The following is a 15,670-nucleotide window of genomic DNA, read 5'->3' as shown; positions in this document are numbered from 1 at the left end:
AAGGGAGTCCTTTATTGCATCCACTTTACCAAAGGGCTGGCCATTACAATGCCTTCCCCGTGGTTCTGGAGAGCCATACAGCGGGCCCCGGGTCTTGTATTCTCAGGTTAGGTTCCATAACGGGTTCGTTCACGGAGGCTGTTCAACATCCCCTTCACCAAAGAAGGGTGACCCCCAAAATATTCAGGGGTCAGTGTGGCTTTATTGACTAGCCAAGTCTCTAAGCCCCCCTCCAATGCTACAAAACCCCCATTCCTGCCTCAGACCTCCACACAACTGCCCCGATCAGATCCCCAAACATTCCCTTTTCAGTCTGTACAAATCCCCACTACCCTCCCGTCCTAGGAGGCCTGTGTTCTGACTGTCTGGGGGGGCCCTGCGACCTCTGAGCAGGGGCCCTGCTGCCTGCTAATCCTTCGGCATCCTTTCTCCTTAAAAGGTGCAAGTAATAATGGTCAAGCTCCTGCTGGTGTCTTGAAGCCTACAAAATATACGTGGCCTCCGTAATCCTCTACCTGGGGGTGACCAACCGTCCTGCTCCCCCACTCTGGGGCTTGCAGGGGTCTGTCTCATGTTCCTTTACCTGGGAGCAGCATCGGGCTCTGGCTGTAACTCCTCTTCCATGGCACTTCCAGCAAGTGCTTGTCCCCACCAGAAGTGAGAACATTTATCCAAACACCTCAACTGCAGTGCCTTCGGGTTTTTTTTTGTTCCAAAAGTAGGCAAGAGTTCGGCAGGCTTCCTATGTTACCTGCTTCCTTCCATCCCTCTCTTCCTGGGGAGGCAAAGTTAGTATTGCTCCCCCATTCTAGTCTTCTCTAGGGCTATGTGACTGGTTCAGATGTGACTATAAGCTTCCTTGAACCAGGCCCCATTCAGGCATATGGAACACATGTTCTTGGAGACAAAGACAGAAGTAGACTCAATGAAGACTTACCTAGGTCTCCCGCTTCCAGGGTGCAGCCTTGGAGGTTTCCAAGGGTTCTCCATCACTGAAAACCTTGCGTGGTTGAAGCTCTAGTTTGAGGAAACTCTTCTGTTTGGCTTCTTCTGCCCCCGTAGCGCTCTAACGTTGGCATTCAGCTAGTCTCTCTGAGGTGATCAGAGTGAGATGCCCTGTACCCATTCCTACAGGTGCTTCTCTTTGGGAGTCCATGAGCTCTTTCTCCATCACGTACTTTCTTGGTTCCCTTGGCAGGAGTGGCTCTGTGTTCCTGAGCGCAGGCTGCTGGAAGACAGCAAAAACCTTCCGGTCTTCGCCAGCGTGGGCCGAACCAACCGGGTTCTGCTCTTTGATGACATCCTAGTGCTGATTCAGGTGAGTCGGTCCTGGGAGGAGGATAAAGAGCTAACATAGGCGTCGTGAAAGGCTCAGTACTGCTGGAAGTGACGCCACTTCGGTTCAAATACCATAGTGGAGTCTGGCTGTGGTTTGAAATGCTGCAGCTCAGATCCATGTATGTTTTGACTTTCAATGGAGATGAAGAGAAGAGCGCTGGGTAGGGAGGGAGAAGAGCCCTCGCATAATTTTCTTTCCTAGTACACCTGTGCAATCGTAACCGATCCATGCTACTTAATGTCCATGGTTGGACGTGTACTTAGAGGGCCGGCGCTTCCATTTAGGTGACCTAGGCGGTCGCCTAGGGCACCAGGATTTGGGGTGGGGGGGCATTTTGCCGTCCTCGGCGGCAATTCGGCAGCGGGGGGGTCCTTCCGCGCTCCAGGTCTTCGGCGGCAATTCTGTGGCAGGTCCTTCACTCACTCCAGGACCCGCCGCTGAAGTGCCCCGAAGACCGGGAGCGTGGATGGACCCCCGCCGCAGAATTGCCGATGATGACCGGGAGCGCGGAAGGACCCCCGCCTCCCCTCCCCCCCCCTCCCTGCCGCAGAATTGACGACGACGACCGGGAGCGCGGAAGGACCCCCGCCTAGGGCGCCAAAAACCCTGGCGCCGCTCCTGGTACTTAACTCTTTTTTTTCCGTGAGAGAGAGAGAGAGAGGTCCTTGAACTGATGAGATTAGTCTAAAGCCTCAATCTGCCAATATTTACGCACGTGGTTACGTGCTTGCGGGACTGAATGCAAAGTCTTTGGAAAATTTTAAGTAATAAAGCATGGAACAGGGTTTGAGCCAGAACTACCGCGCCTTTCAAACGCATTTCCTTTCTCTGCTTCCCCTGCTGCTACCCCTACCCCACATCTGTGCATGGAGCAACGTGAGGTTAGCTTGGAATCGTATTGGGATGGGCCGCACGGGATGCATGCACTGCTGTCAAATGCTACTAGAGCTGTGTGGATAACGGGATTTTGGGGTTGCTGGCAATTCTGGAATGGAAAAAATATGGCGGAGTGAAACATTTTGTTTGAATTTTGAGCAATTTAAGGGATTTTGAATTCTTAAAATGTGAAGGAAATGTCAAAACGGTCCACTTAAAACTGGGAAATCAAAACATTTTGGTTTAGAAGGTTCCAAAACAAAACATTTAGACTTTTGGAATCTTTGTTTTGACACACATAACTTGGTGACACTGACACGAATTCTCAAAGTTTTGGAGTTACCAAATCTGCCTTGCTTCCCCCACCCCCAATTCAGCCAAAAAATGCCATCCAGCTCTACACGTGAAAGTCTGTTCCCTGGATCACCTGGGTTTGTAATATCCACTCTTCTCAAACTGCACAACTTTGTCTGCTTCTTTAGGGGAACAACTGCCAGAGTTTTGATCTGAAGCTTGTGTGGGTGGATGGATCCAGCAGTGAAAAGCCAGCCCCAGAGAAGTAAGTGAAATACCTGCGCTTTGAAAACAGCCACATATTTCAAATCATTCACTTTGGGACCAGTCTCCTTCCCCTTACTGGTGGTAGGGTGACCAGATTGCAAGAGTGAAATATATCAGGACACATTGGGTGAGTGGGGGGGAGGAGGGGAAAGACAGACATAGGTACACAGCCCCGACCAGAGCCAGAGGCACACTGGCCCTGTGCTACCAGCGTGTCCCTTTCTGCTGGGGGTGGGCCCATGCTGCGCCACACGGCTCCCCACCCAGCGCCCCCTGGATCCACTATGCCCAGAGCCCCCCTACAAATGCACAGTGCTGTGCACACACACCCTGCCCAGCGCCCCCCTGCCCACAGCCCCACCACGGCTGCCCAGCATCCCACACAGAACCCTGCCAGTGGGCGGGCGTCGGGAGCTGCCCTAGAAGTGGTGAGCGGCGGCGACACAGCTGTGGTCTGGACGGTCCCCGATATCGGGACAAAGGGCATCCCGACTGATGTAAGGTCGGGACGTGGGACAAGTCCCCTAAAATCAGGACTGTCCCGATAATATCGGGACATCTGGTCACCCTAACTGGTGGCTGCATGAGCAGGAGCTGGCTATGGGCTATTCATGATCCTATCTTAGACCCGTTCTCAGGAAGTTCAGATGTGTACTGCTGGTTTTACTGATTTAGTTTGAGAATCATCAATAATAAAATGTCTTAGTGACTGATTTAAGGAGTTCAATCTCGTTAGTTTCTCAAAAGACAAAACTTGGATATAGGATGTAAGTACCGTCCCGGGGAGAAAATACCAGGCATTAAAGGGCTCGTCAATGTAGTGGAGAGAGATATAATAGGAACTTATGGATGGAAACTGAAGCCAGACAAATTCACATTTAAAAACAAGGAATGAACTTCTATCCGTGAGGGTGATTTAACCACTGGAACACACTACCAAGGGAAGTGATGGATTCTCCATCTCTTGATGTCTTTGGACCAAGACCGGTGGCTTTTTTGGAAGAGGTGTTTGAGCCAAACCTAAGTGATTGGGCTCAATCCAGGGGTTAGCGGCTGGAGCTCTCTGGCCAGTGTTATTCAGGAGGTCAGACTAGATGGTCGTAATGGTCCCTTCTGGACTTAAAAATCTTTGAATCCAAGTGGCAATTACTTGGCTGCTGGGTCAGTCTCTGGAATATGTTCATAGAGGTGAAGGCCAGAAGGGCCTGTCAGATCATCCTCTGACCTCCTGTCTGTCACAGGCACCAACGCATCCAGCATCCCCACACCAAACCCAACAACCTAAGTCTTGTAGGCCACAGGAGACTGGACTGTCATGTGCCAATGGCAGAGAATAGGAGGGACCCACACGCTGCAGAGAGAGGCAGGAGACCCCGCCAAGATCACTGCCAATCTGACCTGGGGGACCATTCCTTCCCACCCTATGCATGGCGTTCAGTTACTCCCTGAGGATGTGAACAAGAACCAGCCAGCCAAGCACTGGAGAGAGACTGCTCAGTGCCCCGCCAGAGCTCTGGCCCATCCTGCCCAGTGTCCCATCTTCAGCTTTGGCCGTCCCTGATGATTCAGAGGAAGGAGCTAAACCGCCCAGTATACATTGTGGGGAGGAAGAGGGGGAAATCCCTTCCTGACCCCTGCAGGTGGCTGGCTGATGCCCTGAACCATGAGTTTTTAGGCACATAAACCAGAAGTTGAGTACGAAGTAGTCAGAAAAGGGCAGTAAAGTCTTGCTGTGGACTGCCTGTAGAGAGAGCTCTCGCCTTTCCCCACCTCCCTAATGTTGCCTTTCTGCTTAGCAGGCATACGATCCATATCGTCACACCAGAAGAAGCATTCTTCCTCTCGGCCAAAGAGCCATGCATGAAGGTGAGTTGAAGTGACAGCAGTGTTCTGTAGATTCATTGTGTGCAATACCAGGGCCGTCCTGGCTGTTGGAATAAGGAGAAGACATCAAAGCTTTAAATGCTAAAAACTGCACTTGTGTTTTGATGCAAAACACTCAGATGCCACCTTTTGTTCATAGGCTGATGCTTGGGATGTCCAGTCCTTGCTCACGTCCTGATTAGAAGTATAAGGTAGCCATGTATCTGCCTAAATCCAGATTGGGATGCTCCACTGTGGTTATTGGATGTTGTGCTAAAAGGCCTTCAACTTGAAACCTGAGCTCCCAGATGAGTAAATGGCAGGAATTTCCTAGTGTGGGAGCAGTGATCCAACATGATTACATGGGGGTGGGTAGATCAGTGAGTAATATTGGACCCTGCTGGTGGCTGTCTGCCCGTTTCCCTGGAACGTAGCTTGTTCCCACCTCCTGCCTGAATCCTCTGGTCCCTTTGTTGCCCCCAGGCAGTCTGGCAGTGGAAGCTGAACCAAGCCGTGCGCCAGGCGCTGAATGGGAAGAGAGATTTCCCCTTGTGGGGCGAGGCCAGGGAGGGAAGCGAGCCTCCTGTCCATCGCTGCTTCAAGTACGTGTTCCGAGTAGAGGGCAGATTCAAGAACGCCGCGTACGAAGGTGAATGGTACTGGGGGAAACCACATGGCAAGTAAGGACCTCCGCTTGTGTTTCTAATTCTGTGTGTAAACTTTGAGGCCACCTATCGCTCTCATGCAGTGAGACTGGCTGGGACCAGGCAGGCAATATATCCGCTTCCCTCCGTCTGGCTTTGCCAGAGTCGTTCCTGTCATGTGATCCTTCCTGGGCCTCTTCACTAGGTACTACTAGTAGTACTGGCTTGTGCTGAAAACTGCCGGGTCCTAAGCTAGGGATGTGGCTAAGGGCTGTTGAAAGCATCACATGGAATTGCACTTGAACATGGTCATGGCTATAAAGACAAATGTCTGACAGAGCCTTGAATGCTCACCAGACCTGAACTCTACCAGCAAACAAGTCCTCTGGGTAACAAGAAAATACTCTACGTGCTGGCTGGACCTGGCCCACCCTGGCCGAGTGGGTGAGTAGAATCACCCACGGCTAATAATGTCCTCTCCACTCATAAGCCCTTTTTATTACGAGCCCCAAACACTGCTCCGGTTTTGTGTCTACACATCGTAGGTATGACCCTTCTAGCAGTTCATAGATTCCCAGGCCAGAAGGGACCATTGTCGGACTGTATGATGACACAAGCTGTGAAACTTGCACCGGAAAACGGGGACTATGTTGCCATTGATCATAGAATGGGATGGACTAAGTGAGGTGCTGGGAGATTCTCTGGTAAAATGGCCACCTGGGTATTACTCAATCATCCCTGATGGAGAACTTATCCCTGGGTTCATGAGTCCCTTTTGGAAGCGCAAATGCTTTTCCCTTGGATTGCACCAAATGGGAGATGTGTGTTAGTAGCACCCACAGCTCCTAAATGAGAGCAGGACCCCAGTGTGCTGCTTACACATGGTAAAAACACTGCTCCTTCCCCACAGTGCTTTCCGTCTAGCCAGATGAAACACAGGGTGGGAGGAAGGGAAGTATTATCCCCGGGTTACCGAGGAGTCACTTTGGTACAGACACTGAGGGTATGTTTACATTGCAATTTTAAAACCCATGGCTGGTCCATGCCAGCTGACTCTGGCAAAGGGCTTGTTTAATTGCAGTGTAGGGGTTCAGGATGGAGCCCGGGCTCCAGGACCCTCCCACCTAGCAAGGGGCTGGAACCCAGAATCCCTGTCTGTCTTCATCTGTTGTTTTTATACTTGGATTGTCAGCTCTTTGGGGCAGGGACTGTCTTTGTTTGTGTAGCACCTAGCACACTGGGGGTCCTGGTTCATGACTGGGACCCTAGGAGCTGTACAGCCTCAAAGCACTTTACAAAGGAGGTCAGTACTGTTACCCCCATTTTACAGATGGGAAAACTGAGGCACATGGCAGTGAAGTGACTTGCCCAAGGTCAATCTACAGCCCAGTAGCAGAACCAGGAATAGAACCCAGCTCTCCTGAGTCCCAGTCCTGGGCTCAGTAGTAATCTTCTGTGGGCAGTTAATTTATAGGGCAGAAAAATCTCAAAGGGTTTTGCATATGCTTTGTGGGTCTGTTGGGATTGGGTATGTTGGCCAGACACCAAAGTCTTGTGAACCACTTGTAAGGGGAATGTGCCCTCCTGGGAGTCATGGAGTGAATCTGGCTCCATGGCCAGTACTTGGAGCTGGTTGAAACCCTTGTTTTACTTGTCCAAATTCTTATGCGAAAGATTTTGCAAAAAAAACCCCACATTTTTTCAATATTTTGCAATGTTGGGTGGTTTTTGATCCAATTAGAGTGGACACATTTCTGAAAAAAATTCTATCTTTATAAATAAGTTGCTAAAACCTTTCTTTTCTGCCCAGTGCTAGTTATACCTTGGGAACAAAAAGTTGAAATAAGAGAATACCAGCTCTGTCACAACTGCCTCATTCTGAGGGTCAGATTCGCACCAGTCAGAAGACACAATCACTTCCTTTGATTTGACCATCTCCATGACCCGAGCGTCTCTGCTTGGAATAGAACTATAAGAATTGCCAAAGCAGAACGAACCAATGGCTCTGCAAAACGCCTCAATTAATATAAATCCCTCATTAATTCCCCAACTCTGCTCCAGAGTGCACAAACTTGGCATATGTATTCACTGCACACAAAAAAGTGTGCTCTTAACTTGGGTTAAAATAGTGAAGACACAGCAACTCTGCTTTTAACATGGGTTAGCAGCTCAGGTTAGTCTATAGGCCAGCCTGGGATTGACCTCTGCTGCTAACCAGAGTTAATCTGCTTGTGTGTGTGTGTGTGTGTGTGTGTGTGGTGAAGACATACCTAGTATCGTTATCCACGCTCATGAGCACAATCAATCACCTCTGGGGTCTAGGACAATCCCTCCATGTAATTATACTATGGGGCAGGGGTGGAGGACTTCCTGACCTTAGTTGAGGAGTGGACTATGCCTAGAAGCATGGGTATTAAAAGCTCTTGATGTTCTAGCATACTTAGGATATCTCCATTTATCTCCTAGAACTGGAAGAGACCTTGAAAAGTCATCGAGTCCAGCCCCCTGCCTTCACTAGCAGGACCAAGTACTGATTTTGCCCCAGATCCCTAAGTGGCCCCCTCAAGGATTGAACTCACAACCCTGGGTTTAGCAGGCCAACGCTCAAACCAGTGAGCTATCCCTCACCCCCCTAGTCCTGGTCTATACTGGGGGGGAGGGTCGATCTAAATTGCGCAACTTCAGCTACCTGAATAACGTAGCTGAAGTCGACGTATTTAGATTGACTTACCGCGGTGTCTTCACTGCGGTGAGTCGACTGCTGCCGCTCCCCCATCGACTCTGCTTGCGCCTCTTGCGGCGCTGGAGTACAGGGGTTGACGGGAGAGCACTCGGGGGGGGGGGGGGTGTCGATTTATCACGTCTAGACTAGACATCCCCGCTAGATCGATCGCTGCCCGCCGATCCGGCAGGTAGTGAAGACATACCCTTAGAGAAACTGCAACTGTTCTTGATCCGCTTCGTATAATGATACTTGCTTTGAATTGCAGGGGGACGCTGAAGTGGCCTGATGGCCGGAACCATGTTGGGGATTTCAAAGAGGGCCTGGAACATGGGTAAGCCTTTATAAAGCTGGCTTCCCTCGCTTATAAACACAAGTACAGGGGGGCTGGCTGATAAAGGGTCAGCGAAAGGGGAACCCTAAAGCATGAGTTTTCTCGCCCAGTCCCTCTAGAGAAACATGGAGTTATGACCACTGCCCACCGGGCAAGTGGAACAATATTCATGCCTTGAATCCAAATCTCCGTGCAGGTGTTTTAATCCCTAGTTGTAGCTAGTAATGGCTGAACTGCCTGATACACGAGGAGCTGCTAGTCCAGGCAGAACGCAGGGCAGCAGCCTTTCCCGCCAGTCTTTGGATTTCTGAATATTGCCACGTTGTCTCGTCTGCGCAAATGCATCTGGTGGCTGGTACGCAAGAGAATAAGAGTCTGCTACAGCTGCCAGCGCCTGGGAGCTACTGCTTGAGCTCAAGCAATAGTGATTCATGCTTAGCGCAGCCAGTCCTGGGTTGAATCCCCAGCTGTTAGAGCACCCACACCCACATGGAGTGTGTTGCCTCATAGACACGTGCTACAGCTGGGGGCGGACGTCAATCACTTTCCTCTCACACCTATGAAGTGGAGTAAGGGGAGATGATCTGGGCCAAGTTCATCCCTGGGGTTAATCCATTGAAATCTAGAGAGATGGATTTGACCCTGTGTGTGTAGCTCCGGAGTGGGCAAACTTTTTGGCCTGAGGGCCACTTCTGGGTGGGGAAATTATATGCAGGGCTGGGACGGGGGTGTGGTGTGCAAGAAGGGGCTCAGGGCAAGGGGCTGGGGGGAGGAGGGGTGCAGGAGGGGTGCGGCAGGGGGCTCAGCAGGGGGTTGGGGGTTCAGGGCAGGGGGTTGGGGTGCAGGCAGCGTGCAGCAGGGGGCTCAGGGTGTAGGAGGAGGTTGGGGTGTGGGCTCCGGCCTGGCGCCGCTTACCTCGAGCGGCTCCGGGGTGGCAGTAGCATGCAGTGGGGCTAAGGCAGGCTCCCTGTCTGCTCTGGCCCCACGCCACTCCTGGAAGTGACCCAGCATGTCAGGCAGTGGCTCCTGGGGGTGGGGTGGAGCAGGCGGCTCAGTTGCACACTGCCCTTGCCTGCGGGTACCACCCCCAAAGCTCCCATTGGCCACGGTTTCCTGTTCCCGGCCAATGGGAGCTGTGCGGGGTGGTGCCTGCAGGCGAGGGCAGTGTATGGAGCCCTCTGCCCCTTCTCCCCCAGGGGTTGCAGGGACGTGGTGCCAGCCGCTTCCGGGAGCGGGGCAGGGCCAGGGCAGGCAGGGAGCCTGCCTTAGCCCTGCGGCACCACAGGGCTGGCAATCCCGCAGCCCAGATTGAAAGCCCTGACGGGCTGGATCCGGGCCGTAGTTTTCCCTCCCTTGGTGTAGATGGTTTCGGAGTGACACCCGTTTAAAATTCTTCTGCTGTAGCTGTTCTTCCCCCTCTCGCCCTGCCCTTATGCTGAAGTCTCCTGTCTGCCCTCTAGGTTTGGAATCTCCCTTGTCCCGCTCCTCTCCGAAGACAGGTACGACTGCTACAAATGCCACTGGTGTGAAGGCAAAATGCGAGGCTATGGAATCTGTGAGTAAGTAATGCTCAGAGCACGACCTCCGGGGAGCGCAGTTTCCTAGCTGCTTGGCGGGTGGCTGCTCACCTCTCGGCCACAGAAGAGCGAACCACAGGGCAGGGCAGGCCACAGAAAGAATCTGCTGTTCCTGCTGCCCTGAAGCCCGGCTCCGTGCTGCCTTGTTCTGCAGCAGCACGGGGCTGGAGGGGCAGGGTGGAGCGGCTGATTGATTCCCGGGCCTAAAATCTCCTGCATCTAGGAGTATCGCAGGGCCCTGGTCTGGTTTCCCGGCCTGTGGGCTTTAATATAGGTAGCAGCAGCCATGGGACACTGCAGCCCCTCTGCACCGTGGCAGGACTAGCATTTTGGGGTCAGTCAGATGCTTTCTAGAACAATCTTGGTGTCTCGTCCTCTGTTTAGCCTGTGCCGTGCTGCCTAACCTAGGGTGTGTGTGCATTGCTCCTTGATTATCTTAATGATGCACACAGCTTTCTCCTGTCTTTTTTGCCTGGTGTGTGGGTGGGCTAAATGTGCACCTGCACCTTCGGCGGGCAGGGCTGGAATTGTTCTCCTAGACCGCTAAAGCAAACAGGGCAGTTGGCCTAGCAGTGTTCTCTTGGATCTGGTTTCCGGGAGGACTCCTGGACCCGAAGTCCTGTCAAGTTAAACACTGGAATAGAGGGTAACATGAGTTCTGACTGGGTTTCCAGTAACTCTTTCCCATTGAGGGGCGTTAGGTTCATGCCGCCCTTTTCCTGTTCTGCTATGTGGTTTGCTGTCCCTGAACTATAGGGGAGCAGGGTGGAACCCAGACTGAAAAGAGCTATGTAAGGGAAACACCCATATTCTGCATCGTAACGCCCCGTCATCCTTGTTGAGCAAACACAGGACTCCAAAACAGAGGTCTTCTCACCTGGAGTGTGTTTGTACATAACCCTCTAACTTCCAGCCCAGATTGACTGATTGGGACAGGGGCTGTCTTCTCTTGTTTGTACAGCACCTCGCACAGTGGAACCCTGATCCTTTCTGTGGACCTATTGGTGCTTCTGTAATACCAACTTGGCTATTCCAATCCTGATATAGTTAACTTTATAAATACCCACCAACGCCTCTGCTGTCTCAGCTCTAGCCAACCTTGCTCTGACCCTCTCAAATTGGTGGCAGTCGAGAATACAACTTAGATCTCTGGAGTGGGAGTCAGACCTACCGTGCAACTCTGCTGTGTTTCCTGTGATGACTTCTAGTTACGCAGGCTGAATTGGGCTATCAAATCATGCTTTAGCATGCAAGATGTTTCCAGGAGTCAACAAGGAGTGTCTCCATGTGGAACACTGCTCAGTTGGCCAAATGCATTCTGTGTTTGCCAGCATCTAAAGCAGCAAGTAGTTGCCCCTTCTGGGGAAAGGGTAGCTGATGGAGTGAGCGAAAATGGCAAATACTATGATAGGATCTTTTAATACTGGCTTTTAATGTCTAGGTTCATAATGTTCTGCAGAATATACCTGCATTGTTGACTGGACTGAGACATATAGCAATAGTTCTCTAGCTATGTTAAAAGTTTAATCGTTTTACATTACAAATAGGCCATATGAGGGGAACTCAGCTATACTACTTGCGTAGTGTCTCTCGTGTTTGGAGCATAACATCATCTAACCTTCACAGTAGCCCTGTAACTCTCCACACTGTTTTCTTTCTAGAGGCAGAGGGAGATGCATTGGCATGTATAAGAATTAGGACTAGGGGCTGGCTTATTGCCAGGCCTATGCTCTCTGAAGCCTGGGTGGCTAGTGTGTTTAGAAACAAAACATAAGAGACTCTATACTAGCTCCAATCCAGCTGAGGATGGGAGTGACCCAGTCGTGTTACCATCTGCCTAGTTGGCTGAGAGCCTGAGTGAAACCAGGTGGGTTTCAATCCCAGGGCTGGTCTACGCTGGGGGACGGGGGATCGATCTAAGATATGCAACTTCAGCTACGAGAATAGCATAGCTGAAGTCGACGTATCTTAGATCGACTTACCTCGCATCCTCACGGCGCGGGGTCGATGGCCGCGGCTCCCCCATCGACTCCGCTTCCGCCTCTCGCCCTGGTGGAGTTCCGGAGTCGACGGGGGAGTGCGTTCGGGGATCGATTTATCGTGTCTAGACGAGACACAATAAATCGATCCCTGATAGATCGATCACTACCCGCCGATCCGGCGGGTAGTGAAGACGTATCCCCAGTTCCTAGTGAACAGGTGTCGGTATGACACACTCTAGTACCCTTATTGGCAGTCTCCATTGAGAGGTTAAGGACTGGACTACCCCCCTTAGAGGAGCGTCCAAGTTCAAGGCTTAGATTTGGGGTTCTGGTTGTCTAGGCCCATCTACTCTTGTCGCTGTAAGTGGTGTCTCGTAGGGCAGGCTTGATGCATGCTGTTAGGGAAGCTTGCACCAGTGTTACTCTGCTGCCAGGAAACTGAAGTCCTCTAGCACTAAGCAAGGGCAACCGCAAGAGAAATAGGTAGTGCCTGCTGGTCTAAAAGATGATGCTGTCCATTCTCTCTCTCTAGGTATGGAAATGAGATGGTTTACAAAGGATACTTTAACGATAATCTGCGTCAAGGATTTGGCATCCTGGAAAACCCTTCAGCGGAGCAGCCATTTAAGTACACAGGGCAGTGGGATAATGACAAGAAGAATGGATATGGAGTCTGGGATGACAAGGACAGGTAATGTTATGGAAGGGAGCTCCGCAAATGTTCACAACACCTGGGTTTTCAGCATTCCTTGGTCTGAAGCATATTCGACTTGAACTTGAGATGGGCAAAGTTTGAGTTGTGCTGAGGGTTGGAAATTCTGTTTCACAAAGGATTTTAAAATTGGGTTTCGTTCCAATTTTGAACAAACCCCCAACACTTTGAAATTCTCCATGCAAGAAACATTTTAGAAAACCCTAATTTTGGGTCGATTGAAACACTTCCTTTTGATTTCAACCTTATTTCTGTTCGAAAACTAAAGTTTTCCAAACCCATTTTTTTAAAGAAAAAATTGAAACCCTTCATTTGAAAATCCTGAATCGGGACGTGGAGATGGTTGGAACTCTTTCCAGCTGTTCTCCAAAATGAAAATTGACACAAGTTTGCAAGGTGAGCTAGATTTTGATGGAACTGCACTTTCCAACAGATAAAAGCTTCCATCAAAGTTCAGTCTCTAACGGTAACACCTGAGATGACCTGATATGGATGTGGGTGTGCTGACCCATCTGACTGGCATCATTACATTGTTCCAAGGCAGAATATCAAGTTTAGAACCATGAGTGCCCCTTGCAGCAAAATCCCTTGCAGCAATAGCAGTCTGAGTTGCAATGACGTCAGGACCACTAATGTTCTGCAAGTTGTGTGCAGGATGGCTGTAGAAAGAGTGGGATGCGTGGGGGCCCCTTGTGTGCATGACTCTTCCGGCAAATGGAAATGTATATCTGCTTTGTGGCTGGATGGCTGTTAAGTACGTTACTGATGTAGGGTCAAAGAACATTGAAAAGAAACATTGTTAAATCAAGAGTACGTGGATTGAACTCGAAGCTTTGATCAACAAAAGATCTCCCTGGCTTTCCAAAGGCTTCCTGCACAATCACCGACCTGCTGACAAGGGTTTATGGAGGAAATCTGTAGCATGTCGCCAAGATGGGAGGACTTACCATGTGTGGACAGCTCTCGCTTGCTGGTCTATGTCCTGTCCCTCAGTCAACTATGGGCTTGTAAGCAGGTGTTCTCTGGGGACACTCGGATCTAGTCTTTGGGGGAAGGTGTTCAGGGGGGTTTGACTATGCCACGATCATGGTCCAATCAACACTTCCTCCAGGTTAAGGTTGGTCACTGCTGCCTTCCTACCAAGGTGTAAGACTTAGAGCCGCCTCATTGAGAGCAGATCATCCTCTCTGGGTACTAGAGCTTTCTGGAAGATTCTACCTTGTCTCTGGGCTGGGTGCGGTTAACCGGGAGGGAATATCAAAATTCTTACCAATGCCTTTGACCCATAGATAACCCTTCCTTTTGCCACAATCTGCACAGAACTATGTGACAGCTGGGAAGAAGCCTGGAAGACAAACAACTCCATTGGCTGCATCGCAGGAAATATATGCCCTAGTGGACGTTCAGGCCTTATCTATGCTAGAATTTTAGGCGTGCTTTTCTGCTGTCAAGTAGAGGCTTGAAACAGGGGAAAGCACCACCAGAGTAAATAATATGGGATGTAGGGAGAAGGCTTTCACCTGTGCAGCTACACTGATGGGTGACATCTGGGCTAACATCAAAATGGGGGGGAAAAAAAAGATCTGACATATGAGATGCAGAAACCTGACCGGTGGCACCACTCTGGATAGCAGGTCATCAGAATCACCTAGCCTTTCCCAACTTACTAAATCTATCTCTAATTCACACACTTAAACACCCGTCCAAAGTGAATGTTCAAACAATCCCTGACGTCTTTCAGAAGCTGTCCACAGCATGAGGATCAAACTCACCCCAGGTGTAAGCAAGCACCTTCTTTCACCTGCTGTGAAGCTGGCTTATTGTCTTAGTTCTCAATGGCCTTGTGCAAAGTTCTCCAATGATGGTGTATGAGGGCCTCCTATCTTGTGTTCCAGAGGGGAGAGGTACATTGGGATATGGCAAGATGACCACAGGCATGGACAAGGCATTGTGGTGACCCAGTCAGGCGTGTGCTACCAAAGAAAGTTTCATGTGGATAAAATGGTGGTGAGTAAATCACTTTCCTGTGGATACTTTAGCCAATAGACCACGGAATCCCTTATCAAGGGTATGAGGAAAAGATGAGAACACACTTTTATTAAAGTAAGAATCTTTCAGATGTGTAGGAGGCAACATACATATATGTATTATGGCAGTCCCTGTGTTAGGAGACCCAACCATGAAACTGGGCCCCATTATTCTAAGTGCTGTACAGGCTTGTAACAACCTGTAAACTCCTCAGGGTGCAGGCAAAGTAACAATTAACACGTGGAAACTGTTGCCACAAGGTTGTCTGTAGAGGCCAAGCATTTAGTAATACTAATAAAAGAATTATCCACTTGTATAGATAATGAGAACCCAGTGTCACTAGCAAATGACTAGAGAGGGACAGAAAAAAGAACTGTCTTAACATATAGCAATTTAATCCTGAGTCAGTACAAAGTCAAAAACGTGACCCTTTTTCCTGAGAACTGAAAGGGAATTTGTTCCTGGATGCCAACCTGGAAGATGCTAGAAAGTGAAATTGACAAGACCTATTAGATGGGCACCTCACTTTTCTCTCAGAAACATTTAATTTTGCAAACAGAGTATTTTCCACAGGGAAATCCTTCTGCTGGCAGATTCCCAACCAGCTCTAAAAACGACCTCTTGTGTACACGTCCGTCCTTCCTTCCTTTCGGTTTCAGGGCCTAAACAAACAGTGACGGAAGTCATGAAGCAACTTCCCCATGGGCACAGTATTCTGTGTTTGGCCACTCCAGAGTTTCTTGTTGCTTCCTCCGAAGCATGCACTACTGTAACCTTTGGATTTCGTAGATGCTGACACCAGCCTTTAATGGGTATGGGGAGATGTAGTGGAGTCATACTTGTTACATTACTGGCCATGGTCAGAGAAGGGCTACTGAACTAGGACTACTGGCTTGATCTGTGTGGTAATTCCTTGGTTCCTATTGTACCACTGGCCACTTAGGAATGTGCTTGGGACAGGAAATCAGTCTCTAGCTAGCATTCCTGTATGAAGGATAGCTCAGTGGTTTGAGCATTGGCCTGCTAAACCCA

The 15,670-nt window shown here is 50.1% G+C and overlaps 1 protein-coding gene across 3 annotated transcripts in view; it reads left to right on the top strand.

The window, feature by feature from the left end:
• The window catches only part of ALS2CL (ALS2 C-terminal like), a 62,045-nt gene that overhangs the window by 30,833 nt on the left and 15,542 nt on the right, over positions 1-15,670 (top strand). For 2 of the 3 annotated variants that reach the window (XM_054016731.1, XM_054016730.1), the window contains exons 7-14: positions 1,199-1,318; positions 2,698-2,774; positions 4,573-4,642; positions 5,123-5,319; positions 8,274-8,339; positions 9,800-9,898; positions 12,431-12,589; positions 14,506-14,617. In XM_054016731.1, coding sequence (XP_053872706.1) covers positions 1,199-1,318; positions 2,698-2,774; positions 4,573-4,642; positions 5,123-5,319; positions 8,274-8,339; positions 9,800-9,898; positions 12,431-12,589; positions 14,506-14,617 — 900 coding nt within the window. The remainder of the gene's footprint in view (positions 1-1,198; positions 1,319-2,697; positions 2,775-4,572; positions 4,643-5,122; positions 5,320-8,273; positions 8,340-9,799; positions 9,899-12,430; positions 12,590-14,505; positions 14,618-15,670) is intronic. The other variant, XM_054016732.1, reaches the window with a different exon arrangement.

Source organism: Malaclemys terrapin, chromosome 2, assembly GCF_027887155.1.
Source record: "Malaclemys terrapin pileata isolate rMalTer1 chromosome 2, rMalTer1.hap1, whole genome shotgun sequence".
Classification (NCBI taxonomy): Eukaryota; Metazoa; Chordata; order Testudines; family Emydidae; genus Malaclemys; species Malaclemys terrapin.
Note: the sequence above shows the minus strand (reverse complement) of the source record. Positions and strands in the feature narration are given on the sequence as shown.